At 46.5% G+C, this 27,245-nt stretch overlaps 3 protein-coding genes across 15 annotated transcripts in view; 2 read left to right on the top strand and 1 right to left on the bottom strand.

Annotated features, from left to right (window-relative positions):
* Window positions 1-416: 416 nt before the first annotated feature.
* Window positions 417-9,596, top strand: LOC130160999 (NACHT, LRR and PYD domains-containing protein 3-like). Of its 3 annotated transcripts, none has more exons than XM_056363897.1 (11): window positions 417-508; window positions 1,149-1,350; window positions 1,653-1,772; window positions 2,299-2,522; window positions 2,755-4,660; window positions 5,505-5,678; window positions 5,801-5,974; window positions 6,860-7,036; window positions 7,324-7,500; window positions 7,582-7,755; window positions 8,381-9,596. In XM_056363897.1, exons 2-11 carry the CDS (start codon window positions 1,220-1,222, stop codon window positions 8,559-8,561), a joined length of 3,438 nt encoding a protein of 1,145 aa, XP_056219872.1. In that variant the 5' UTR covers window positions 417-508; window positions 1,149-1,219; the 3' UTR covers window positions 8,562-9,596. The 3 variants fall into 3 exon arrangements, with proteins under 3 accessions (XP_056219872.1, XP_056219870.1, XP_056219871.1); XM_056363895.1 differs by having other exon boundaries at window positions 2,752-4,660; XM_056363896.1 differs by lacking the exon at window positions 8,381-9,596 and having other exon boundaries at window positions 418-508; window positions 2,752-4,660; window positions 7,324-7,444; window positions 7,582-7,745.
* A 3,585-nt stretch (window positions 9,597-13,181) lies between these two features.
* si:ch211-114l13.9 (uncharacterized protein LOC796649 homolog) lies at window positions 13,182-16,187 on the bottom strand. 8 transcript variants are annotated; one of them, XM_056363942.1, is made up of 5 exons: window positions 16,060-16,187; window positions 14,908-14,990; window positions 14,107-14,386; window positions 13,763-13,798; window positions 13,182-13,720 (listed from the first exon to the last, which is right to left on the bottom strand). In XM_056363942.1, exons 3-5 carry the CDS (start codon window positions 14,375-14,377, stop codon window positions 13,416-13,418), a joined length of 612 nt encoding a protein of 203 aa, XP_056219917.1. In that variant the 5' UTR covers window positions 14,378-14,386; window positions 14,908-14,990; window positions 16,060-16,187; the 3' UTR covers window positions 13,182-13,415. The 8 variants fall into 8 exon arrangements, with proteins under 8 accessions (XP_056219917.1, XP_056219918.1, XP_056219913.1 ...); XM_056363943.1 differs by having other exon boundaries at window positions 13,784-13,798; XM_056363938.1 differs by having other exon boundaries at window positions 13,182-13,798; window positions 14,107-14,404.
* A 318-nt stretch (window positions 16,188-16,505) lies between these two features.
* The window catches only part of LOC130161001 (5'-AMP-activated protein kinase subunit gamma-2-like), a 30,295-nt gene continuing 19,555 nt past the window's right edge, over window positions 16,506-27,245 (top strand). Inside the window, exons 1-4 of one of the 4 annotated variants that reach the window (XM_056363901.1) lie at window positions 16,506-17,019; window positions 17,280-19,913; window positions 20,661-20,750; window positions 26,762-26,833. In XM_056363901.1, coding sequence (XP_056219876.1) covers window positions 20,664-20,750; window positions 26,762-26,833 — 159 coding nt within the window. In that variant the 5' untranslated portion in view covers window positions 16,506-17,019; window positions 17,280-19,913; window positions 20,661-20,663. Of the gene's footprint in view, window positions 17,020-17,279; window positions 19,914-20,660; window positions 20,751-21,868; window positions 22,031-23,654; window positions 23,708-26,761; window positions 26,834-27,245 lie in introns of those variants that run through there. The other 3 variants (XM_056363898.1, XM_056363903.1, XM_056363902.1) reach the window with 3 other exon arrangements.

Genomic DNA, 27,245 nt, shown 5'->3' with positions numbered 1-27,245 from the left:
TGTGTGTGTGTGTGTGTGTGTGTGTGAGATCCAGTGTTACTGTTTGTAACTCTCCTGCAGCTGTACACACTTCATGCTAATGCTGCTTCAGAATAAAACACTTCAACTCGCTTTTATTGTGAAGTGACCACAGGAAACCATGTACGCGATCAAAAGTATGTCTAAGAGAAAAGAACTTCACCAAACTGTGACCCTGAAGTTACAGGTGCAAATTTTGGCCCTGAATCTGACTGGACAATGACAGTCCAATCAGAGAGCAGGTGTGCCTGTGAAACATCATCACAGACGTCAGCTGTTCACAGGTATTTCACAGCTACAAACTGGAATTATTTGTGAACATCACTTTACAAAGTCAAACTCTTTTTGACCCTACTTTGAGCCCATAGATGTCATTTCACATCTCACCACAGGGGGGCCTCATGTCGAGTCAAAGGGATGATGTGGATATAAATAAATGAGGAAGTGATGAGTCAGTCAGTTGAGAGCAGCGAGCAGAACGGGAGGAACTGTGAGTGTTAACAACATTATTTTTATCCAGGCATCTAAAAGATCTACAATTAAACAGTGAAAATAGTTTTAACCTGCATGAAAGTGAAGAAACACTGCCGCTCAGCAGAGGAAGAATCACAACAGACTGCTGTGGCATGTACAGGAAGCATTACTCACACGTTACAGTCCTTATCTCTCTTTAGTAAAAGTTTTACACCTGTTCTTGAAAACCAGTCATTTATGTGAAGGTAAAAATGTGCCTGAAAGGGTCAAAGGTCAACAGTTTTCAGGGTCCTCGTCTGTGAGTCAGTTTGAGACGTTCTTCAGCTCAGCAGCTTCTCTTCTGTTTGTTCCTGTGTACGCTGATGTTTATGGAGCGTTCTAGATAGAACATAAGGTTCATGTCAACAGGTACTGAGGTAGGCGGGGCTTAGAGAACTGTCAGGTCTGTAATGTTGGCAGGGGGGGGGGTGTTAGGGTTATTAGGTTAGATTAGGTTATTTTTAAAAGAACTGATGCTTCATTTCAGAGGACTGAACCAAATGGAGACAGAGAAAGTTACAGCTCTCTCTCTCGTGTAAAACTTTCTCAGCTTTTGCAGAATGATGATTTCTAATGAACGACAATAAGACGATGGAAACCTGGCTTTCTCGTTTCAGGTGAGCAGAGGCGACAGTACACTGATCCCCCTCCCCTTCCCTGAAGTCCTGGTTTACCTGTCAGACCAGAGATGATGAATGATGTGGAGGAAGACGAGGACGGAGCAGAGTCTCCAGTCCCCAGCTGTTGGTCTATGAAGAGTGACCTGTCCAAAGATGAACCTCCATTCTTCAGTAATGAACCTGGACCTTCACACACACAGTAAGACACTGTTTCTACTGTTTCTAATAGATTTATATTCATGACGATGAACCATTAAAGCTGATTCCATTTTAAACTAAGTTGGATCTTGGGTTTCCTCAGCAGAATCTACTGATGGTCTTTCTGTAGCAGAACAACTCAGAACCTCCATGTCAGAATTTACACCTTCAGAAAATATTCATGTGTCTTTGCCCTGATGTTGAACCCTCTTCCACTGGTGCTGTAACAGGTCTGTACCTGAGGAGAGGGTGAGAACAAGAACAATACTGAAATAATATGAATGAAACATGTTTGTGTTTCAGAGGTGAGTCCTACAGACGGAGAGCAGAGTCTCCAGTCTCCAGCTGTTGGTCTATGAAGAGTGACCGGTCCAAAGATCGTCCTCCAGTCTTCAGTGATGAACCTGGACCTTCACACTCACAGTAAGACACTGTTGACCTCCTGTCCATGTGCATCAACAGCTTGTTTACCTTCCTACTGGAGGCGCTAGATTATTGTTGCTTGTCTGTCAGCAGGTTTACACAGAAAGTTCTGAACTGATTTGCACCAACCTTGGTGGATGGGGCACAGGTCAGGGAACAACCCATTCAATTTTGGTGCCGTTGCAGTTTGAGGGTCCAATGCCAATGCGGAAATGTTTTAATTGCTAAGAGCTAAACAGAGATGTGTAGAGATGTGGAGGTATGACCTCTACTGAATGCCATTCTAGTTCTTACTCTGATAATCCAAACAGTTAATGCACAGAAGAATCAATAAACTAAAGGAGGTAGCAGCTAAAAGACTGGAAATATAGTTCTTACTGAACCGTTTACAAGGGTTCATTACTGACGATTGTCACAGTGAAGTTGATCTATAAAGGTAAATTGGTGGGATGTGAAGCACTACTGCTGTCTTCTGTCCATCAATCAAACACTTGAGCGAAATACAAATTTGTCCATGTTTCCACAGAGGGAGGAAGAGGAGTGATGTCTCTGTGTCCAGCTGTGCTCTGTGTCAGGACGTCCTGAAGGATCCAGTCTCTACCAGCTGTGGACACTGGTTCTGCAGACAGTGCATCACCTCATACTGGGACCAGTCTGGTTCTTCAGGAGACTCCTCCTGTCCCCAGTGTGGACAAAGACCCAGAACAAGACCTGGACTGCAGACAGCCAGTCAGACCAGCACTGAACAAAGTGAGGCTGAACATCTGTATGATGATGTCATCATTTCTGAAACCAGGACCTGTTGTTTTATACAGAGTCATTTGTTACATCACACAGCATCGACCTTTAAGATGATTATAAATACCACAACATTAAAACCTTTTCTTTGTTTGTCTTTAGTTTTTCTGCAGCTGATGAAAATAATCATCAGATTCTCAGATTCTGTTTCTTCAGTCTGACGTTGTCTCTTCTCTTTCAGCAGATAGTGGTCTGCAGGAGGTTTTAGATCAACATAAGATCAGTCTGAGGAGCAGATGTGAACATGTGACTGAAGGAACTGATGGAACAGGAAGTGGAACCCTCCTCAACAGGATCTACACTGAGCTCCACATCACAGAGGGACAGAGTGAAGAGGTTAATACCCAACATGAGGTGAGGCAGCTGGAGACAACTTCCAAGATGGAGACCCTCCATGACGCTCCAATCAGGTGCCACGACATCTTTAAAGCCTTACCTGACCAGCAGAGACCCATCAGAGTGGTTCTGACCAACGGCGTCGCTGGCGTTGGAAAAACCTTCTCGGTGCAGAAGTTCTCTCTGGACTGGGCAGAGGGCTTGGAGAACCAAGATGTCAGTCTGCTGGTTCTGCTTTCGTTCAGGGAGCTGAACCTGATCAGAGATCAGCAGTACAGTCTTCTCAGGCTGCTCCATGTTTTCCATCCAACATTACAGAAGGTCACAGCAGAGCAGCTCGCTGTCTGTAAAGTTCTGTTCATCTTTGACGGCCTGGATGAAAGCAGACTGTCACTGGATTTCAACAACAGGAAGTCTGTGTCTGATGTCACACAGGAGTCATCAGTCAACGTGCTGCTGACAAACCTCATCAGGGGGAATCTGCTTCCCTCGGCTCTCGTCTGGATAACTTCCAGACCTGCGGCGGCCAATCAGATCCCTCCTACATGTGTGGACAGGGTAACAGAAGTACGAGGCTTCACTGACGCCCAGAAGGAGGAGTACTTCAGGAGGAGATCCAGTGATGAAGAGCTGTCCAGCAGAATCATCTCACACATCAAGACGTCCAGGAGCCTCCACATCATGTGTCAAGTCCCAGTCTTCTGCTGGATCACTGCTACAGTTCTGGAGCACATGTTGACCACAGACCAGAGAGGAGAGCTGCCCCAGACCCTGACTGACCTGTTCTCACACTTCCTGCTGGTTCAGACACAGAGGAAGAAGAACAAGTACCATGAGGGACGTGAGACGAGTCCACAGGAGCTGACGGAGGCTGACGGGGAAGTTCTTCTGAAGCTGGGGAGGCTGGCGTTTGAACATCTGGAGAAAGGAAACATCATGTTCTACCAAGAAGACCTGGAGCAGTGTGGTCTTGATGTCACAGAGGCCTCGGTGTACTCAGGACTTTGTACTGAGATCTTCAGAAGAGAGAGTGTGATCTTCCAGAAAACAGTCTACTGCTTTGTTCATCTGAGCGTTCAGGAGTTTCTGGCTGCAGTCTACATGTTCCACTGTTACACCAACAGGAACACAGAGGTCCTGAAGGGCTTCCTGGGAAAAGACTGGGCATATGAAAAAATTGATTCAGCCATGGATGATGTTTATGATTATTATGATGTTGATGTTGATGATGATGATGATGATGACGACGACGACGACGACGATGATGAAGTGTCTGATTGTATATACCCTTCATCAGTGGCCTTCTTCAAGAAAACAATGACAAAAGCACTCCAAAGTAGAAATGGTCACCTGGACCTGTTTGTTCGCTTCCTTCATGGCCTCTCTCTGGAGTCCAACCAGAGACTCTTAGGAGGTCTGCTGGGTCAGACAGAGAACAGTCCAGAAACCATCCAGAGAGCCATCACCAACCTGAAGGAGATGAACACTTATGATATCTCTCCTGACAGAAGCATCAACATCTTCCACTGTCTGATGGAGATGAAGGATCACTCAGTTCATCAGGAGATCCAAGAGTTCCTGAAGTCAGAGAACAGATCAGAGAAGAAACTCTCTGTGATCCACTGCTCAGCTCTGGCCTACATGCTGCAGATGTCAGAGGAGGTTCTGGATGAGTTGGACCTGGAGAAGTTCAACACATCAGTGGAGGGACGACAGAGACTGATCCCAGCTGTGAGGAACTGCAGGAAGGCTCGGTGAGTCCACATTGTAACACTGTAGAACTGCTGGCTCTGGCTGCAGGCACGACGTAGCACAGTCCAAATGCGATCACCAAGACAAGAGTTAGAAGATATTCATTCATACAGTTACACAGACAGGAAAGTTTAATCAGGGCATGAACAATCATGAGATAGGCAAAAACCTACAGCAAACAACCGTCAATCAGTCTTACACATGAGCTACAAATACTCACAACACAGCAGGAAATGTTTCCGGGGGACTGTAAAAGGTGATGCAGGGTGTCCTGGTGACTCGTACCATGAAGGAGTAGTCCTAACTGCAGTGGTCCTTTGCTGCATGTCATCATTACCCTCTTCTTTTCAACATCGCTATCGAAAATAACTTTAAAAAAAAGTGATGAACCTGGCTGAGACGCAGGTTTATCACTTTTTAGAGTCCACTTGAACACTTCCTGTTGTGTTGTGAGTAATTGCAGCTCATGTGTAAGACTGATTGACAGTTGTTTCCTTCAGCTGCAGTGTGTTAACTCTCAGGGCCACAGCTGAGCAGGGAGTGGATTCATACATAGTTTTGGTAAAGCAGGATCTGATTGGATCTTTTTGCGGGACCTGTCAAATAATTCAAATAGCTGCAAGGATTTTTCAGGGGGAAGAAATCCCTTGAAAAGAGGTATGAACTCAAGTCACATCATCACTTGACTAAGCCCAAACACTAGAAGATGAGATGGATTATGATGGAGAAGTCGTTTGACAGGTTTTTGCTGACTTTCTGAAGCTTTGCTTTCAAAACTTTAGAATACATTATTTAGTATTGCACTATTGATGCTACAGTTATTTTATATTGAATTTGTTACTGCAGGTTTCTTGGTTGTGGACTCTCAGAGACTCACTGTGAACTCTTGGCCTCAGCTCTGAAGTCCAGCCCTTCCCACCTGAGACACCTCGATCTAAGTGGAAACTATCTGCAACATCTAGGAGTGAAGTTGCTGTCTGCTGGACTGAAGAGTCCACACTGTGAACTGGAGACTCTGAGGTCAGTATCCCATATGTCTCATGAGGAACTGCTTGTAGGTAGTTATTGTATATAGGTATCGCTGGCTGGGAATGGTGTTTTTGTATAAAATTATTTTTGTGGTATTTATACTTTGATTACAGGCTTGATAAATGTGAACTGACAGAGAGCTGCTGTATTTTTCTGGCCTCAGCCCTGAGGTCCAACCCATACCATCTGAAAGAGCTGGACCTCAGTCACAACGCTCTGCAGGACTCTGGGGTGAAGCTGCTGTCAGCTGAGCTGGAGAGTCCAGACTCCCGTCTGGAAAGTTTGAGGTCAGAGTTTGTTTTTTTTTAAGTTATATTTTTGCCTTTATTCGGACAGTAGTAGTAGTAGAGACAGGAAATTCAGGAAGACTCAAACCCACGGCTTCTGTGTTGCAATGAATATTATATGGATGGTGTGGTTACCAAGAACATGTATTTAATATGAAAACAATGCAGTTACTAAATTAATCCTGTGGCAATTACAATACATTTACTGTCGTTAATGTAACAAAGTTGTTTACTTGCTTTTGGAGTATTTCTAAAAATCAGTTATTTCTCTCTTCAGCACTTCACTACATTAAGTCAAAATCATTACTTAGTAAAAACAAAAGTGGTCATAGTTTTCGTTGACACTAATGTAAGCAGTGACATGTTGTCACTGTTGATATTCATGTTATTAATTATTTATAATATGTATTGTATCATGGTTTCTCTAAAGTTGTCAACCTCTTGGCATGAAGTGTTTGAAATTGATTATAGGTAAGTTTCCTGTTTTTATGCACATTTCCAATTTGCACATAAAAAGCCTGAGTGGGAACAAAGAAAATTCCCCCAAATTTTTTTTACACTTTAAAGTGCAACAGGAACATTGTGGAAGAATCAGGATGTACATGAAGCAACTGAAGCTAACTGACAAAAACATCAGCTGTGTGGAGTGATGATGAGGAGGCTGAACCTTCCTGACATTAACACAGTAAACAAACAGAAACATCCCATCTCCACCATGTTCTCCATCATGTTCTCTATCGTCTGAGCTCTGACTGGATCTGTTAATGACCTTCTACACCATATCTAAAACCACTAAACCTCCATCACCTTATGTCATGATGGACAATTTCAACTTTCCTATCCAGAAATGTTTTAGTTTATATTTTCATACTTTTCAAAATTCAGACTGAGGTGCTGTAGCTTGGTGGAGAACAGCTGCTTCCATCTGGCCCCAGCTGTGAAGTTCCCTCTGAGAGAGCTGGACCTGAGTGAGAACAACCTTCAGGATTCAGGAGTGAAGCAGCTGTTGAAGCAGCTGTCTGCCAGACTGGACACTTTACATAGTAGACTGGAGACTCTGAGGTCAGGTGGATCTTTATTAAATGTTTTATTAATAAAATGTTGAGATTAATATTATAATATTATATATTGGAGACTTTACACTAATTCCCAGTATTAGAAAGAGTTATAACTGATAACCTCCTTAACCTTTCCTCATGATCTCATAATTATTGTAATTATAAATATTAAGTCTTAATTATGAGATACAGATGTCATGATTAGGACATAGGACATCACAGTGTTGCGTTTCACTTTTAACTGTATTTTTTATGAATGGATTTTATCTCCATCTTTTATTCTTTATTCAGGTTGAGTGGCTGCAGTTTGTCAGAGATCAGCTGTTCTTCTCTGGCCTCAGCTCTGAAGTCCAACCCCTCCCACCTGAGACAACTGGACCTGAGTGGAAACAACAAGCTGCAGGATTCAGGAGTGAGTGAGCTGTCTGCTGGACTGGAGAGTCCAAACTGTGGACTGGAGACTCTGAGGTTGACAATTTCTTCTTCCCTCTCTGTGGAACTTTGCTTAAACATTGACAGAGGTTTGTAAAAATATCCTTCTTTCTTCAGGCTGAGTCGTTGTCGGATCACGCATGAAGGCTGTTCTTCTCTGACCTCAGCTCTGAAGTCCAACCCCTCCCATCTGAGAGAACTGGACCTGAGTCTCAACAAGCTGCAGGATTCAGGAGTGAAGGATCTGTGTGGTTTTCTGGAGAGTCCAGACTGTGGACTGGAGACTCTGAGGTCAGACTCCACTTTCACCAGTGCTTTCTAATACTCACTAAGAACATGTGTTCTGACTTGACAAATGACAGTCTGAACAGTGTAATTCAAACTGACTAGCTTTATGGAAAGACCTATTCTCTATATCATGCTATATCAATGTTACAATATCATAACTGATCTCAGAACAGTAGAAGCTGAGTCAGATTGACAAGTTCACTTTGCCTAAAGCTGATCACCTGTCGAGGATCATCCTCAATGTGCATGTGCAAACCCACCAAAATGGCCACTGTCCTTTCCGCTTGACGAGCTCCAGCCTTTATCAACAGTTCTGTCACACACACCAAAATGAGGGAAATGATAGAAACAGCTGGAACTCAAAGTAGCTTTAGAGACAATACCCTGCTGCCGCCACAAGAGGACGGTAAACTACATGATGAATACAAACAGGCAACAGATCCTTTATGAGACAGAAGCTGTTCTGAGAGCAGATGTGAGGAGAGAGATCACTTCACGTCAGTATTGATCTGATTGATTCTATTTTTAGATTTAACTGCTTGTCTCACTTATCCTGACGTCATGACACCAGTATATGCACAGTATTGACACATTAATGACGTCACTGACTGTTGTTTTCTTTATTCAGATTGAGGTTCTGCAGTTTGTCAGAGATCAGCTGTTCTTCTCTGACCTCAGCTCTGAAGTCCAACCCCTCCCACCTGAGACACCTGGACCTGAGTAACAACAAGCTGCAGGATCCAGATGTGAAGCAGCTGTGTGATCTTAAGGAGAGTCCAGACTGTCGACTGGAGACTCTCTCTCATTAAACAAAGTTGTCAATATGGATCACTCTGTTCTGAACCAAAAGACTTCAAATTACAAAGAAAAAAAGAATAATAAAAGAAAAGAAGGGTTAAATGTTGATGATGCAAATCATCAGCCCAGACGCCCTGACTTCACTTCTGTCAGTGTGTCACAAGTCACAGATAACAGCAGGACTGGATGCAAACTTTAATAAACTGAGTTCGCTCAAGTAAACCGCTCTATAACCAGGATCAGCCTCCTCTGCTGCTGCACACACACTTCACTGTGAGAGAGTTCTCAGGTGGAGGGTTTAACTTATCCATTTGAAAAGAAGGTTATCCATATGTGGGCGGAGCACCACGTGCACCTTACCTGGAGTGAGGCCTCTTTTTTTGTTTAAATTTAAGATGACCAAAACATACTGTAATAATTTGAACCTGCGCTGTGAATATTGTCATTATTTGCTGTTTGTTATATTGATTATTGTTATGATGTATCTCTAGGGTAGAAACTTAGCCATATCATTTATATGTCGTAACAAATGTCATCACTACACAGGTAATGTGGACAAAGAGTACCGCACCTGCCTCCTGCTTATTGATGGTTCTGTCAGGTGTCAATTCAGCCTGTACTCAGTGGTGGTGAGTGACGTCAACATCATGTGATGATGTGTTTGTGTTTCTCCCTCCTGAAGTGGATGAAGTTGACAAACCATCAGAGGCAACGTAGAGCGGGTCAGCAGAGAAACGGCTCGGAAACGTAGACGTCATCATGACGCCATAGACTGATGTGATTTGTTTTTTGTGTGTAATTGTATGGTTGTGTGATTTTACATTTCTAAGGAAGAAGGTTAGTGCCACGTGAAATTTATTTATTTCATAATTCTGATTTTCTTTTTTTAATTCAGAATGTGTTTTTGCATGTGGCCCTAATCCTCTTCCGTACATTTCTGACGTAGGGTGCGTATTAAATGTTAAATGTTCGATTCTTAATCTGAAGGTACTTCTGATTAAATAAAGATAATAAAAGCAAAAACTTACCTGAGAGTTGCACGTTGAGACCGAGTTTTACGTTAATTCTCTTATAACAGTTTTTAATTACATTTTTTGTGAAAATATCCCAGTGTTTCCCACAGTATGTGCACTGGGAAAAAACATAGAAGAAGAAGAAGAATGTGACGACAACCTGCTGGAAACCCAAGAAGAAGAAGAAGAAGAAGAAGAAGAAGAAGAGCACCGACTCCCACCCACCCTGTGACTGCAGATCCGCTGACGTGTCGAAGCGGGAAAAAGAAAAGTGTTGAAGATGTGAAGCCAATACAATAACGGTATAATATATATTATTATATATTCAGACATTCACATGAGACCGTTTGCAGGTGAACAGACGGAAGCACTTACGTTACGTTACGCGTACCGGAAGCGGGGAAAGTGAAGCTGAGACTGAGAGACAGTTTCTACACACGTCATAATGAAATACGGCTTCTCGATGAGAGACTGACTGCTGTTCAACAACAACAACAACAACAACAACAACAACAACCGTGAATCAACTTCCGCTTGATGGAAAAGTTTCCCTCCACACTGATTTTAAAGCAGCACGTACAGCAGCAATGTTAACCCCCCCCCCCCCCCTCTTATTCTCAAGTGCACTGAGGTGTAGAATGAAATGAAATCCATCTATGTGCATGTTGTTCTTTGCCATGAGGAAGCTGGACACGTGGGTGGTACCAGTGCTCATGGGAGATGGAGTCAATATAGGAATATCAGGTTCTTGGTCTCCTCTCCGCTCCCTGAGGTCTCAGTTAGTCCGGGTCCAGCTCTAGAAGAGAGAGGAGCAGGAGGAGCAGGAGGTGAAGGAGGAGCAGGAGGTGAAGGAGGAGCAGGAGGTGAAGGAGGAGCAGCAGGTGAAGGAGGAGCTGGAGGTGAAGGAGGAGCAGGAGGTGAAAGAGGAGCAGGAGGAGGAGCAGGATGTGAAGGAGGAGCAGGAGGTGAAGGAGGAGCAGGAGGTGAAGGAGGAGCAGGAGGAGCAGGTGAAGGAGGAGCAGGAGGTGAAGGAGGAGCAGGAGGTGAAGGAGGAGCTGGAGGTGAAGGAGGAGCAGGAGGTGAAAGAGGAGCAGGAGGAGGAGCAGGAGGTGAAGGAGGAGCAGGAGGTGAAGGAGGAGCAGGAGGAGCAGGTGAAGGAGGAGCAGGAGGTGAAGGAGGAGCTGGAGGTGAAGGAGGAGCAGGAGGTGAAAGAGGAGCAGGAGGAGGAGCAGGAGGTGAAGGAGGAGCAGGAGGTGAAGGAGGAGCAGGAGGAGCAGGTGAAGGAGGAGCAGGAGGTGAAGGAGGAGCAGGAGGTGAAGGAGGAGCTGGAGGTGAAGGAGGAGCAGGAGGTGAAAGAGGAGCAGGAGGAGGAGCAGGATGTGAAGGAGGAGCAGGAGGAGCAGGAGGTGAAGGAGGAGCAGGAGGAGCAGGTGAAGGAGGAGCAGGAGGTGAAAGAGGAGCAGGAGGTGAAGGAGGAGCAGGAGGTGAAGGAGGAGCTGGAGGTGAAGGAGGAGCAGGTGAAGGAGGAGCAGGAGGTGAAGGAGGAGCAGGTGAAGGAGGAGCAGGAGGTGAAGGAGGAGCAGGAGGTGAAGGAGGAGCTGGAGGTGAAGGAGGAGCAGGAGGTGAAGGAGGAGCAGGTGAAGGAGGAGCAGGTGAAGGAGGAGCAGGAGGTGAAGGAGGAGCAGGTGAAGGAGGAGAAGGAGCAGGAGGTGAAGGAGGAGCAGGAGAAGGAGCAGGAGGTGAAGGAGGAGCTGGAGGTGCAGGAGGAGCAGGAGGTGAAAGAGGAGCTGGAGCAGCAGGAGGTGAAGGAGGAGCAGGAGGTGAAGGAGGAGCTGGAGGTGAAGGAGGAGCAGGAGGTGAAGGAGGAGCAGGTGAAGGAGGAGCAGGAGGTGAAGGAGGAGCAGGTGAAGGAGGAGCAGGTGCAGGAGGAGCAGGAGGTGAAGGAGGAGCTGGAGGTGAAGGAGGAGCAGGAGGTGAAGGAGGAGCTGGAGGTGAAGGAGGAGCAGGAGGTGAAGGAGGAGCTGGAGGTGAAGGAGGAGCAGGAGGAGCAGGAGGTGAAGGAGGAGCAGGTGAAGGAGGAGCAGGAGGTGAAGGAGGAGGTGAAGGAGGAGAGCAGGAGGTGAAGGAGAGCAGGAGGTGAAGAGGAGCAGGTGAAGGAGGAGCTGGAGGTGCAGGAGGAGCAGGAGCAGGTGAAGGAGGAGCAGCAGGTGAAGGAGGAGCAGGAGGTGAAGGAGGAGCAGGAGGTGAAGGAGGAGCAGCAGGTGAAGGAGGAGAGGGAGGAGCTGGAGGTGAAGGAGGAGCTGGAGGTGAAGGAGGAGCAGGTGAAGGAGGAGCAGGAGGTGAAGGAGGAGCAGGTGAAGGAGGAGAGGTGAAGGAGGAGCAGGTGAAGGAGGGGCAGGAGGTGAAGGAGGAGCAGGAGGTGAAGGAGGAGCAGGAGGTGAAGGAGGAGCAGGATGTGAAGGAGGAGCAGGTGAAGGAGGAGCAGGAGGAGCTGGAGGTGAAGGAGGAGCTGGAGGTGAAGGAGGAGCAGGAGGAGCTGGAGGTGAAGGAGGAGCAGGAGGTGAAGGAGGAGCAGGATGTGAAGGAGGAGCAGGTGAAGGAGGAGCTGGAGGAGCAGGAGGTGAAGGAGGAGCAGGAGGTGAAGGAGGAGCAGGTGAAGGAGGAGCAGGTGAAGGAGGAGCAGGAGGTGAAGGAGGAGCAGGAGGAGCAGGTGAAGGAGGAGCAGCAGGTGAAGGAGGAGCTGGAGGTGCAGGAGGAGCAGGAGCAGGTGAAGGAGGAGCAGCAGGTGAAGGAGGAGCAGGAGGTGAAGGAGGAGCAGCAGGTGAAGGAGGAGAGGGAGGAGCTGGAGGTGAAGGAGGAGCTGGAGGTGAAGGAGGAGCAGGTGAAGGAGGAGCAGGAGGTGAAGGAGGAGCAGGTGAAGGAGGAGCAGGTGAAGGAGGAGCAGCAGGTGAAGGAGGAGCAGGAGGTGAAGGAGGAGCAGCAGGTGAAGGAGGAGAGGGAGGAGCTGGAGGTGAAGGAGGAGCTGGAGGTGAAGGAGGAGCAGGTGAAGGAGGGGCAGGAGGTGAAGGAGGAGCAGGAGGTGAAGGAGGAGAGGGAGGAGCTGGAGGTGAAGGAGGAGCAGGAGGTGAAGGAGGAGCAGGTGAAGGAGGAGCAGGTGAAGGAGGAGCAGGAGGAGCTGGAGGTGAAGGAGGAGCAGGAGGAGCTGGAGGTGAAGGAGGAGCAGGAGGTGAAGGAGGAGCAGGTGAAGGAGGGGCAGGAGGTGAAGGAGGAGCAGGAGGTGAAGGAGGAGCAGGTGAAGGAGGAGCAGGAGGTGAAGGAGGAGCAGGAGGAGCTGGAGGTGAAGGAGGAGCAGGAGGTGAAGGAGGAGCAGGTGAAGGAGGAGCAGGTGAAGGAGGAGCAGGAGGAGCTGGAGGTGAAGGAGGAGCAGGAGGTGAAGGAGGAGCAGGTGAAGGAGGAGCAGGTGAAGGAGGAGCAGGAGGAGCTGGAGGTGAAGGAGGAGCAGGAGGAGCAGGAGCTGTGATGAACACCGTGATATTGTCACGTAGATATGATCATTCTTTCATTTTTAACCCAGAAACACAGTTTGACTGAAAACAGGAAACGCAGCAGGACACAGACGACGTGAGACAGAAAACAACTTTATTGATCTTAAACCTGAAACATTCAGTAACTGCAGCCACAGTCCAAACACAGTGAGTCACAGCAGCAGAGATCTGATTCAACCTCTACCACAGCGTGTTCTGTGGAGTTGATCATGTGACCGCGACAGTTCAGGAAAATCTGATTCATGTCTGAGAGTTTGAAGAAGAAACGAAAGGATTGAAGATGTTGGTGTCAGACACAGTTTCTGCTTCACATGAAGTTGAGCCGTGACGACAGACATGGATCCTCCTCACGCAGAGCAGCGATCAGAGCAAAACTGGCTGCCGGTCCTTTTCTCCGCACCGTGTCGATCACCACTCGAGCTTTCTCTTTCCTGCCCGGTGTCACGGCAACAGCCTCCATTTCACCCTCGGTCACCACCCTGCGCTCCAGGAGTTTATCCAGCAGCTTATGAAGAACAGGTTCAGACACACTCTCGATGAACTGAGTCCGAACAGACTTCAGCTTCTCCTCTGCCGAGACGTCCCGAGTCCCTGCTGGGACGTCCCGAGTCCATGCTGGGACGTCCCGAGTCCATGCCGGGACGTCCCGAGTCCCTGCTGGGACGTCCCGAGTCCCTGCTGGACCAGCACCTGGAGGATGAACCAGAGAACAACCTGTGTTCAATAAGCAGCTGGCACCTACAGCCGAGAGCTCGTAGTCATGACAACAGGACCAGATTAAACTAAAGCCACAGAGCTCAGACTAACAATTATATTCACTCCCAGTTCGTATGCTGATTATTTGATCTGTTCGTGCTGTTTGTGTTTAACAGTTGATTGTCAGACTTCCCGCTCTGCTCGCTTCAGTGTCTCAGTGTTCTGTCTCCATCTAGTGGCTGAAAGGAACAACTACACGCTTCGCTCTGTCTTTTGTCCTGAATGTTTCTCCGGTGACTCACCTGCTGCTCCTGAGCTGACAGTTGCTAGTTTCTTCACCAGGTCATTCCTGCTGATCTTTTTTAAAACTCTCTCCATGGTCTCCACGGCTCCAGCAGATCCATACTTCTGCTCCATCAGATCCACCGTGTCCTCCCTCTCCGCCCTCGACAGCCGGCTCTCTGAGATGGGCGGGAGGCCGTCCACCGTGTCTTTCTTCAGGAACCACTTGAAGCGCTTGAACTCATCGTCTCTCAGCTCGTCCAGGATGTGGATGAAGACCGTGTCTGCCATCTTGGCGTCCTGGTGAAATCAGAGCGTCTGCTCAGTGTGAAGTCAGAGAACTGTTGGTGTCTCTGCTGCTGGTTCTACTGGTCTTACTGGCTCCTACACTGTCTGTACTACGTCCAATCAGAACGTCGGCTGCAGTGGTGGAAGCACTAACTGACCTCCATGTTCTTCCTCCTGCTGTTTCTCTCACTGAGAACATTCAACTGCAGTCGGCCCCGGTTCGAGTCCCGCATGGGACGGCCCCTCTCTGCCTCCCCACTTCCTGTCTCTCTACTATCCTGTCCAATAAAGGCACAAAAGCCCCCAAAAAACTATAATCAACAGATAAATCATGATGTATTAATCTGCACTCAATTACACAGCGGTGTATTAAATCATACCCCCTACAGGACAGGTGAAGGTACTGAACTTGTGTTACAGTCTTTATCACATCAGCTGGTTTTATACTTTACTGATGTATATTCATATTCAGGGCTGTCAAATAATAATAATAATAATAATAATAATAATAACAATAATGTTGTAGCACTCACCTGCCTCAGTCAGTTTCCCTCCTGCTGCTGCTCCAGGTGAGTCTGATCTCCGAACACTTTCACTTTCAGTTGCTCCTCCCCTTCTGCATTTATAGGAAATCACATTAGTCTTAGTGTGTGTGTGTGTGTGTGTGTGTGTGTGTGTGTGTGTGTGTGTGTGTGTGTGTGTGTGAGTGAGAGTGTGTGTGTGAGTGTGAGTGTGTGTGTGTGTGAGTGTGTGTGTGAGTGTGTGTGTGTGTGTGTGTGTGAGTGTGTGTGTGTGAGTGTGTGTGTGTGTGTGTGTGTGTGTGTGTTTACCAGCTAGAAATTGTTTAAATTACTTGCACTTTCATCTGTTTATTAAAACAATTTTTTCCCTATATAATAACCGAAGTATTTATTATCACCATTACAGGAAACTATACCTGCTCTACCTTTCATTCAGACCTCAGCTGTTTAAATGAAACTGAATCTTCTGAAACAGACACATGAAATAAAAACCACCTGAGACTTTAAACCTTTTACTTTTTTTTGTAAATGAAAAGCTTTGACTTTGAAACTGAAAAAACAACAACGACAAACATTTGTTTATTGTGTTTTATTTTATTTTCCACTAAAAGCTCTCTGGTATTTCCTGTTTCTATCTGCTCCAGAGACTGACAGGCTCCTCCCCCTCGGTCTCACCTGAGCCTTCACCAGCAGGTTAGCAGTTAACAGCTGGCTGATGTCCAAAAAACTTTTTAGCGGGCTAAGACCGCCTAAATAAACAAACAAAATACATTTCCAATAATGCATTTCGCTTTGCCGCAGTGAATTTCAGCGAATAACCATTCATCTCATCAGTCACGTGCCTTTAAAAACTTTTTTTTTTAAACAAAAACGCGCCTCCACGTAGTACCTGGACTACACACACACACACACACACACACACACACAACACACACACACACGATGATGGCATTAATAATAATTATAATGATACCGGAAGCTGCAGTTTCAGGACTTTCGTAACTGCAGCCTTTAAACCGCATTTGTTGGGGGTTTAGAACAAACTGGTTTCCGGTGTCAGGAGAAAGTGGTGAACCTGCAGACACACTGACTCACACTGACTCACACTGAGACAGTAAATAATAATAATTATAATAATAATAATAATGTTGTTTTAACACTCACGTGCCTCAGCCTCCAGTTTCCCTCCTTCTGCTCCGTTCACTCAAAATGGAGTCTGAGATCTGAACTGACTGAACCTCCAGCTTCAGTTCCTCCTCTGCATGTACAGGAAATTACATGAGTCAGTGTGTGTGTGTGTGTGTGTGTGTGTGTGTGTGTGTGTGTTGTGTGTGTGTGTGTGTGTGTATGAATACTTCACGTTAATACTTCATGTAAATGAATCTACGGAAGAGGATCTTTTCTTAGAATTCTGACTTTAAAGTTTAAAAGTAAAACTTTGAAGTATTACTTTATTTTTCTCACGTGACCCTCTTACAGTCGGACTGTTCCGTGCAACATGGATTAATGGGAACATCGTGTTTCCATATGAACGTATTTGAAGTTGTAATAAATTAGATGTCAATAATTATGCGGATCATTTTTTAAAGTTATGTATTCGCCTGGTTGGGTAGGGAGGTGACATGCAGCGGTAGTGGTGCGCGCTCTCACAGGTAACACACCTGCGCCTCAGAGCACGAGGAGCTTTATTGTCGCAGGGGGATTCATCTCTGTTCACCTGCCTGCTGTTTGTTTTCATCACCGTGGAGCAATATCATGAACTTCACTCACTTTAACAACAACAACAACAACAACAACAACAACAACAACAACAACAACCCCTCAGCTCATCGGCCGTGAAGAGCCCCGGAGCCAGAGGAGTCTTCTGCCGCCATGCTGACGTTAACAGCTGCCGAGGGGGACACGCCGCGTGACGACAGCCTCTCCTCGCTCCTTGACGTGGATCCTGACGGACCCCCCGGACAGACTGGACCCCTCGGACAGACTGGACCCCCCGGACAGACTGGACCCCTCGGACAGACTGGACCCCCCGGACAGACTGGACCCCTCGGACAGACTGGACCCCCCGGACAGACTGGGCCCCCCGGACAGACTGGACCCCCCGGACCGCCCCACCTCGCTGAGGTAAGAGCTGCTCCCAGTGAACACGTCAGCCGTGCCGGGTGTTGATGAGGGGGGGGGGGATATATATCTCAGTGGTGATTGCTCTAAGATGCAAGGGAAGCTCAGCTTCCCCTAAAATATCAACAAATGAATTGGTCAAATATGTTCTGTTGTGTGAACATTTCATTGACTAAATATGCGCTAGAACACGTTCATCTTTTGTTCAGAATCAGCTGCTTATCACAGGTAACCGACCTGACTCCTCCTCCTTCCTCCCGCAGCGCCACAGAGCTTTACACAGTGATGACGCCGAGCGTCTCCTGACGTCACTGGGGAAGCAGAGAGTGGGTTGTTCCACTGCAGCCAAACTAGACGGTCATTGGATAAATGCTAGGCTTTGTCCCGCCCATCGGAACCTCAGCGTCTCTGGGGGTCTATGGGACAGTGGGCTGGCCCGGACGCTCTGCTTCTGCATGATGATTGGATGATCTGTCTGAGGCTGAGTCCCTTTTTGATTGACAGCGAAATGAGCGAATCAGTGATCTTGAAGTATAAGCATCCACCGGAGCAGTTTTCAAGTTTTTCATTCCGTTGTTCGGAGTTGATCTGGAGACGTTACTGATCCTCAGCGACTTTGTCTTTGTTAAAAACGACTAGCGTTGTGTTTGGTGACTCTCTTCTGTCACTCTGCGAATTTACATTTAAATAAACGGACACATTTTATGATGTAGGCCGAAAATGAGCTTCCCCTCATTATAAGACCAGCAGCCGCCACTGGTCTCAGGTGATCCGATCACAACTGGTCAGCTCTCACTTCGTTAGTTCACACCTGGATTTAAAATGCGTCTCGATTGACCACTTGTGATCGGATCTCACTTCCCTGCTTCATACACAAATTAACAGGTATACGCTGTTGTTTTTACCTATTGTTAGTGTGTGTGTGTGTGTGTGTGTGTGTCAAGCATCAACCTTCAAGGCTGAAACCAGCAGCTGCAGTTCCTCTAACGACCACTAGAGTCTGGCTCCAACAGTGAGTCAGTCCCCATAGACTCCCATGTTAAAATGTCCAACTTTACAGCAGAAATAAACATGTTTACAGCCTGGTACAAAAACTGTTTTGGTCTCTAGAGCTAATTTCTTCCTTCATGACACCTGTTTATATAACTCACCTGTTTACATAACTCACCTGTTTATGTTTTATTAAGGACTAAAGTTATGGAGGATTGAGGGTGTGTCTTATTTGAGTGACAGGTGGGTGAGCGTATGCTTGCCACAAGCCGTCATGTACCGAAGTCTCAGCTCGACGCACGCCCCTCCTCTTTGACCATATTTGGATTAGCTGAGAGTTAGGGGCGGGGTCAGGCACTGGCAAGATGGTGACAACAGAACATCTCACTCTGAGCTTCAAAACTGCTCTTCAGAAACGTGGCGTCACGGAGGCTACGTCCATCTTTATTTACAGTCTATGGGGAGAAGGGGGGGGTTATATAAAGCGGGAAAGTGAGGTCCAATCACAAATGGTCAATCGAGACGCATGTGTAGACGCATTTTAAAGTCAGGTGTGAACTGAGGAACTGAGCTGACCACTTGTGATCGGATCACATGTTGATACTAGTGCTCACCTTAATCTTATTTTCATCCTAATGGCGATTTGAACGTGTGCAATAAACACATCACAAAAGACTGACTTTATTTATGGCAAGTAATATCGTCATCCCGATGTTGAAGTAACGTCCAGTATTACAGATGTGTTTGATCAACCTCCAGTTCTGGGGTAAAATTAATGATTAAAATTTGATCAGAAAGAAAAGGTTTATTTAGCCGCAGGTTGACAGCATTCAAGGTCAAAGTGAGAGAGGGACAGTGTTCGCCCACGATTAACCCTACAGTTCACAATAATAATAACAATGAACTTTATCTGTCACACTACAAATCACAGTTTCTCCTTTAGTCCTTCACAGACCGACATGAATAACTAGAACCTCCTCCTCCACTCACACCAGTTCCAGGTCACTTCCTGTTTATCCAGCGTCACAGAAAATACGAACCATGTGTGAAACTTTGCCATAATTTCTGTGTGAAGTCTTGAGTAATGGCTAAAAGATCACACTGACCTTGACCTTTGACCCCCCCCCAAAAAAATCGGGGGTCGACTGACAGGAAGTGTAAAAATACTTCTACTATGATACTGCAAATACAGGAAGTACTTTCACTGTGATACTGCAACTACAGAAGGTACTTTATTAGTACTGCAGTACTTAGAGTCCAGTGATAGTAGCTGTAATTTGCAGTACTCAGAGTACAGTGGTGGTAGCAGTAGTCATAGTAACAGTAGCAGTAGTTTGCAGTACTCTGAGTACAGTGGTGGTAGCAGTAGTCATAGTAACGGTAGCAGTAGCAGTAGTTTGCAGTACTCAGAGTACAGTGGTGGTAGCAGTAGTCATAGTAACAGTAGCAGTAGCAGTAGTTTGCAGTACTCAGAGTACAGTGGTGGTAGCAGTAGTCATAGTAACGGTAGTATTCTCTCTCCTCCACACCGGAGCGCGCGCTGCGTGGTGCGTAATCCGTGTCCGCGCTGTAATCGGCGGCGCTGCGCTCCCTCCTGGAGCCGCTCTCCTCCGCTCTGCTCGCGGAGGATTCTCCTCAGAGCTCTCTGTGGACCTGATCTGTTCAGAGTCCCGGTTCCCGCCGTCAGCTCAGTCACAAACCGCCACCGGAGCCGCTGCTCGGTGTATCCGGATCCGATCAGCAGGGCAGAGCAGCGGGGAGAGGAACATCGATCCTCCGCCGTTTGGCTCCGATGTGTCAGCCTCCAGCCTGTCGGACGTCGGGCTCTGTTCACACCGCGGACAGCTGCTGCCTCTCCGGAAACCTCACCTGTAGCCTGGCTTTTCACAATAAAGCCTCTTTGGACTGTACGTTGTTTCAGATGATCTCAGTGTGTCGGTGTCTGCGCAGCAGCCTGTTCACACCTGTCACCTCAAGTGTCCACAGTAACTTCATATAGAGGAAGGATTACTGATGTGATACAGTCAAGACAGTGAAGTACCAGAGTTTACAGTCCAGGCTGATACTACTACTACTACTACTACTACTACTACTACTACTACTACTACTACTACTACTACTACCACTCTGCAGAAACACCAGGCTACAGTATATTAAAATGTTTTCTACTAAGAAAAACAAATCACCACAGTGATACTACACAACAAAGGGAGTATCAGTGTGAATACTGCAGTAGTACTGTGTGAGTACTGCAGTAGTACTGTGTGAGTGCTGCAGTAGTACTGTGTGAGTGCTGCAGTAGTACTGTGTGAGTACTGCAGTAGTACTGTGTCAGTGCTGCAGTAGTACTGTGTGAGTGCTGCAGTAGTACTGTGTGAGTACTGCAGTAGTACTGTGTGAGTGCTGCAGTAGTACTGTGTGAGTGCTGCAGTAGTACTGTGTCAGTGCTGCAGTAGTACTGTGTGAGTGCTGCAGTAGTACTGTGTGAGTACTGCAGTAGTACTGTGTCAGTGCTGCAGTAGTACTGTGTCAGTACTGCAGTAGTACTGTGTGAGTACTGCAGTAGTACTGTGTCAGTGCTGCAGAGGCAGTGTGGTCCTCCTCTAGACATTTGGAGCTAATCCAAAAATTGAGCTCAGCAGATTTTGTGACAGGAGATGGGAAGCACCGCGGAGAGGAGAGAGGAGGAGGAGCAGAGGAGCTGCAGGAGGAAGAGGAGGAGGCCGCTCAGACTTCACATGCCTGTAAGTGACTGACTGTTGTACTGTCTGTTAGCATGTGTTGAGGTGCTCTGACTCTGGACCAGCTGTTAACATGTTCATCACTTTCAGCATCTGACACAAACATGGCTGACAGGGCGACAGGTGGAGGTGACTGTCTGTGGGGTCAGACTGGACCAGAATTTGTTGAGGGGTGCCCCCACCGCCTCGATCGGCACCACCAATACTATTGACTATTGCCAGTGATTGATCATTGGCACACCTGCTGTAAATCTAACACACCTGTTTTCAGTTGTTAGCTGTAGCTGTGTTTTTACATCCTGCTAATGTCACACTCCTGTTCTGTGGTTTGTGATCTGAGCGCTCTGCTGTTAATCTGCTCCTTAAAAGTCAAAGACACGTGCTGTAAATACTGTAGACAATGAGCAGGAGGAGGGCGGGGCTAACAGGTGCAGCACCTGTCTGAAGAGGAAGAGTGAGATTAGAACTTTAAAACACTAGAGTCAGCGTCACTTCATCTGACTCTCACCCACAACACCACTGTGATGACGAGGCGAGAGTGAGACACACACACACACACACACACACACACACACAACACACACACACACACACAACACACACACACCACACACACACACACACACACACACACACACACACAGTCATGGGAAGTGCTCATCTGTGTGATGATGTCAGCAGCTTGTTGTTGACTGATGGTCAGTTTGTTCACAATCTTGTGATTATGAGAATTTCCTGTGACGTTTGTGAAACTGTATCAAACACAATGAATCAATTGATGAGTTGCTTGTTAGAAGACTGATCTGCAGCCATTATTGATCAGTCTCAGTGCAGCTTCTCGTGACGTTGGATGAAATGTTTGGATGTTGAAGGACTCGTCAGACAGAATGAGTGACATCGTAACCCTCAGAAATGAGATTAATTAATCAGGAAACTGATCTGTAGATCAATCGATAACCATCAATTGTCAGTTGCAGAATCTTTTACATTGAATCTTCAGATTGAAGCGACGACACTGAGTCACTGAGCTTCAAACCTGCACAGGAGGAAAGGTGTGTCATGTAAATATAAATGATTGTTATTTCATCTCAGACGGATGTTAAGGCTTTAATCACCAACAGGATGCACCTGCCAGCAGCTCTACAGCTCCAAGGTCAACGTGGAGAAACACCTGTGCTCCTCTGTCTGTCCTGTGGGGGGCGCTGACCGCACTTCACACGTTACTGTTGCACAAACTCCCTCCAGCTGCTATCAGCTGATTCTGAAGCAGTAAACTGTCTCAGGTCAGAGTTCACTCACACTTTATGATGCTTCTTCCATGAATCATTAAACTTTTATTTATGACCCACTCAAGACTTTATTGTAAAAGATTGTTTGTCTGAGGATTAACATAAAGTAAAAATTAGAACAGACAGTAAAACAGTTTGTAAAACTGACAGTAGAGAGGATTAGCAGCTGCACAGCCGCAACAGTCACCTCTAACTAAAGGAAGAAGCCTGATGTTAGCGGGTCTTTGACCAGTCAGTCATGACGCTTTATTCCAGTTTTATGTCTTGTTCCAGCTTCTCCTCGTGCTGTTCAGAGGTCAGTGTCAGTGAGACGTGACCGGCCTTCAGCACAAGGACGTAAAGACAGACTGTGACCCTGATGGAGACGACGGTGTCATCTGTGTAGAAATGGATATTCTGGATCTGTAGATCAGGGCAGACCCCTCCTCTCTCCTCTGTGATCTGAGCTGCAGTCTGTTGACTCCCCTCCACTGACGGCAGCTATCAGCCCCCGATCTGACCTCAGGACAGCGCCACGTGTCCGAGGATTACAACAAACTGAAGCTTGTGTTTGGGTTTCTACTTTAACTCTACTGTAATCTGTTTTAATCTGTCTATCGTCCAACAAATAGCCTGATCCCTGAGGGACAGGCACAGCACAGGTGTACACCAGGTGACTGGTGTGTATTTTACAAAGAGAGATCCAGAAGGTTGGAGTTTGGCACGCTGACTCCAGAGACCCTGAATCCTTCATGCAGATTCACTGTGATGTCGTCTGTAGTTAAAGTACCGATACCACACTGAGGAAATACTGCATTACAAGTTCAAGTCCTATAACTGCACCAGGTACTGGTCCCTGCCGACTGGACCCTGGGAGGGATTGTGTCTCGCTGTTCTGAACAGATCTTTCAAAATAAAAACCATAATCAATTTATACAATCGGCCTGATGCAACACAGTGCTGAGAGTAGGCATGTTATTTTACTGTGTGTGTGTGTGTGTGTGTGTGTGTGTGTGTGTGTGTGTGTGTGTGTCTACAGTAACTGGGTCATTGAAAGCTGATCTCAGACGCTGTCAGGAGACATTTTTGTGATGATAGATCACCTTGTGATGACCTCACTGGAGAGGTCAGAGGTCACATTGAGGATCGACCTGGAGTCTTATTCTCAGTCCTGAACCTGCAGCCACTCAGTGTTTGACTCATCAGTTATTTCTCCTTTCAGGTGTTCCTCTCATGTTCCCACTGCACCTGCAAGTAGGAACCAGTAAGAACCAGTCAGCGTTTTACTGGCAGCTGTGTCGCCAGTCCGTAACTCACAGGCTGGATTATGAAGTGGACAGAAAACCAGATACTTTAACTACATGAAGTACTTTTACTGTGAAACTTTAAACTTTCCAGCAGGTTAAAGGAGAGTGAGCACAAACAGCAACATGTCACCTACAGGCCACAGAGTTGCTACACATCACACCTTAATGAGCCAACACACCTCCAACACACACACTAGGAGGGAGGGGGAGGGAGGGAGAGGGGAGGAGGGAGGGAGATGGAGGAGGGAGGGAGATGGAGGAGGGAGGAGGGGTAAAAGGTAAAAGAGAAGAAAGTGTGCGAGTGTGTCAGAAAGAGAGAGAGAGACAATCAGGACTGTGAGCAGGTTTATTGGATTATTGATTCCTGGAGACTGAAGATCAGAAGGTACTGTGTGTGTGTGTGTGTGTGTGTGTGTGTGTGTGTGTGTGTGTGTGTGTGTGTGTGTGTGTGTGTGTGTGTGGTGTTTTTAATTGCTCAGTTTTATTTGTTGATCAGAGTTTAGACGTGAATATTGACTGATCACCATCAGCTGTTTCTGCAGCTTGGCCTTCGACATTTCTTGTGGTTGTGTGTTTGGAGTCGTCTGATACTTTAACATTCATGACGTCCTTCTGTCATTGAACTCTTCACTGTCGATCTGATCAGTTTCACTCTGCAGCCGCTTGTTGTTGGATGTTTGGTTGTTTCTGTGACACACACACACACACACACACACCTGTGCACAGGTACAAGCGTCTGGGGGTCGGTCCTGACGTTCAGTCCCTGTGGGTGTTTGACTCTCAGCTGCTCGTCCTCACACTGAGGAGAGAGGAGCTTTATCCAAAGTGTCAAAAACCAGCTGGAAACAAAACAAATCAGATCTTAACCCTGATGATGTCACAGACTGATGATGTCACAGACTGATGTCTAAATCAGTGGTTCACAACCTTTTCCAGCTCATGGCTGCTTGAAAATCTCAAGTGTTGGCTGCCAATACGAAGCCAGATGATATTTTCTCTGAGCACTTTTTATTTTAATGATCACGATTGAAGCTCCGTGATTCTGGTCGATCTGTCTCCCACGATTTCCTTTGGACTCTTCCTGTTTCTAACCAGATGTCTGTGATGTGATGTTTGAACGAACAGTCAGACTGAGACAGGAAACAAGAAAACGACGTGGTCCGACAGTGACGACATGAACGCTCCTGTCATCGTCTTACAGTACCTTCGTGGCCCACCAGTGGGCCCCGGCCCACAGGTTGGGAACCATCGGTGGAAAATATTTCAGGACAGAAAATAAAGTGAAGAAGTTTCAACTTCACCAGAAGAAGAACTTCTCTGAAGAGCTAGAGCCGCTCGATAAAGATCATCATCAGGATTATTGAACAGGATTACTCACTGACTTTGGAAACACCAACATTTACTGAACTCTTAAAAAGAAACGTTTAAATACTTAAAATACAATTCAAAAGAAAAATAGATCAAAAATAAGAATCATATTTGATATCTAAATATATACAATTAGATATATAATATGAAAATAAATTAGATCAAAATAAGATCAAGTACAACTCCACAAAAGGAAAAACATAAAATAAAAAAACAGATTTCGAAACAAAGGCGTTGTGTAGTTTTTGCAGATATTAGTTGAAGATACCTGAGCGGGGGACAGAAGACAAACAGGGCAAAAGTCTCTGAAGATGTTGCACTTACGTTGCTAACGTACGCTGAAGCGTAACCAGGAAGTGGATGGGGGGATGTGTTTGTAAGGGGAAACAGAATGCGACACAATAATCGTTTATTTTGTTTTCATAATTGTCCGGAGACAAAATCATGATCGGAAATAAAATTAGATTAATCACCGAGATCCAGGAGGTGAATGAGTCTACGGTCCGTCCTGATGAATCCTCCTGTCCTCAGAGAGACGGAGAGAAAGAAATAAGAAAGAACAGAAGGAGAAGAAGAAGATGATGATCAATCAGTTCAAGAGAATCTGCTCAAAACAAGAAATCCACCAACTCATCTCATACAGCCTGTGTGTGTGTGTGTGTGTGTGTGTGTGTGTGTGTGTGTGTGTGTGGGGGCGGGCGGGCGGACACACTCGGCCCAGATTCAAGCCTTCAGGTTCCCATGGGAACCAGAGATGTTCAGACTCCTGTGAGACACAGCGTGATGGCGGCTGGTGATTAAACCCTGATCACTGGCTCACAGGAAGGAGAACTCAGCCTGTGGTGACCTTTAACCTCTGAGCCTCTTCACCTCGGCTCACTCTGAGAAAAAGTTCAAACCTGAGAGGAAAGTGACAGGAAGAGTTCGACATCGTCTTTTTCTGTCTCTGAGAGTCAGGCGTTCAGACTGATCCTGCTCTCATGTCTGTACTTTGCAGCCAGTTAGCTTAGCTTAGCATAAAGACTGGAAACGGGGGGAAACAGCGTGAGTGAGTGACAGGAAATCAATCAGCTGTTGTTTAGTCTGCGGTTGATAATCACCAGGTTGATTGATTAGTCATTGATCCGTCTGGCCCCACAGGTCAGCTGACTGTACGTGGACATGAGACACAGGGAGACAGAAGGAGCCGTCTGATCTTCTCACAGTGTTTGGTTTCAGCCTTGCTGTCGCCTCAGCAGATGTTTGACTGATAATCTGTCACTGCCTCTATGTTTACCCCACAAACCATCCCATGATGCAACAGGAGAGGAGGCTCCGCCGCAGCACGTTTCCACTGCAGTCTGCAGTTTGTCCTGACGGAGCCCGATGGTGTCGTGGACGGAGGCAGACTGCTGTAGAAACTGGGCTCAGGTGGAACAGGAAGTCGTTTCCCTGTGCGTCAGTCAAACATGTATCTCTGTCTCAGCTGCGTCCTCTCAGCTCAATCACTTATTTAGTTTTGGAACAATGTCTTTATTTGGTTTTCATTTTATTTTACAGCCATTAGCATTATTATGCAACATATTACACAATATACCCCCCCCCCCCCCAAAACACACACCTGCTCTCTCTCTTAAACCAAAATCAACATGAAGCATCAAAGTCAGACACATCAACAGGACAGTGTCGTCCTCTGGGCTTCCTCACGTTCCTCCCTTCTACCTGTGGAGGAGACGTCACAGGACAAGGACCGAGACTTTTCCTTCATTTCAGATTTTAATCAACATTAAAAACAGGAATTGAAAGAAGGAGAAAGAATTTATATAATTTTTAAATAAACATTTATAAACATTTATTAACTCATGAATAAAGAAAACAATGAGAAACTATTTGAAAAGACATTTTAAAAATGGGAAACATTCCTGGATTCACTCTTCAGTTTCTATTTCCTTTTCCTGTTAGCTAACTGATTAGCTTAGCTTTTCCTGTTAGCCACTCTGTGGCACTCTGGAACTGCAGTGCTGGTAAAACCAGGCTGAACAACAAGCTCTCTGATTGGTCGGAGAGCTGACCAGTCATTGTGTGTCTGCAGGAGCTGAGTGTGTTTGCGATGCCCTTCCTGGAGGGAGATCCGGGCGGAGCGGAGGGAGGCGGCAGCACCAAGGTAAAACCAGCCTCTCTTTTAAATCTCATTCAAACCATTTTCACTGTGGTGAGGTGATGACATCATCAGCAGCAGCAGGTGACCTGGGGCGCACAGGTGACGTGCTGCTGAGTCAACATTTATCAGCTGATCAGGATTCAGGCTGTTGTTCTCAGCAGCTGAAAACAGGACGAATTTGACCTTTGACATGTGTTGATGATGTTGACCTTCAGGTGTGTGAGCGACGGCGCCCTCAGATATGAGAAGATAAAGATCAGGCCTCATCAAAACACAGTAGTTCAGTCATTAATCTGTGATAACGAGGCAGCTGGTTGATTAATGCGTCACTTAAAGGGCCAGTTCAGGTGATCACAGGTCGTCATTACAGTCAGTGTGTCACCTGCAGTAGAGTCGGTTCAGAGGAGCAGAGTGA

The sequence above is a fragment of the Seriola aureovittata genome, chromosome 20 (genome assembly GCF_021018895.1).
Source record: "Seriola aureovittata isolate HTS-2021-v1 ecotype China chromosome 20, ASM2101889v1, whole genome shotgun sequence".
Taxonomy (NCBI): Eukaryota; Metazoa; Chordata; class Actinopteri; order Carangiformes; family Carangidae; genus Seriola; species Seriola aureovittata.
The sequence above is the reverse complement of the archived record's forward strand: the minus strand, read 5'-3'. Positions and strand labels throughout refer to the sequence as shown.

Coding starts and splice junctions, on each gene's coding strand:
- LOC130160999 (XM_056363895.1), top strand. CDS start 1,220: ATGATGAATGATGTGGAGGAAGACGAGGACGGAGCAGAGTCTCCAGTC. Junction 4,661..5,504: donor AGGAACTGCAGGAAGGCTCG/GTGAGTCCACAT, acceptor TTGTTACTGCAG/GTTTCTTGGTTGTGGACTCT. Junction 5,679..5,800: donor TGTGAACTGGAGACTCTGAG/GTCAGTATCCCA, acceptor CTTTGATTACAG/GCTTGATAAATGTGAACTGA.
- si:ch211-114l13.9 (XM_056363938.1), bottom strand. CDS start 14,377: ATGGCAGACACGGTCTTCATCCACATCCTGGACGAGCTGAGAGACGAT. Junction 13,799..14,106: donor TGTCAGCTCAGGAGCAGCAG/GTGAGTCACCGG, acceptor TTCATCCTCCAG/GTGCTGGTCCAGCAGGGACT.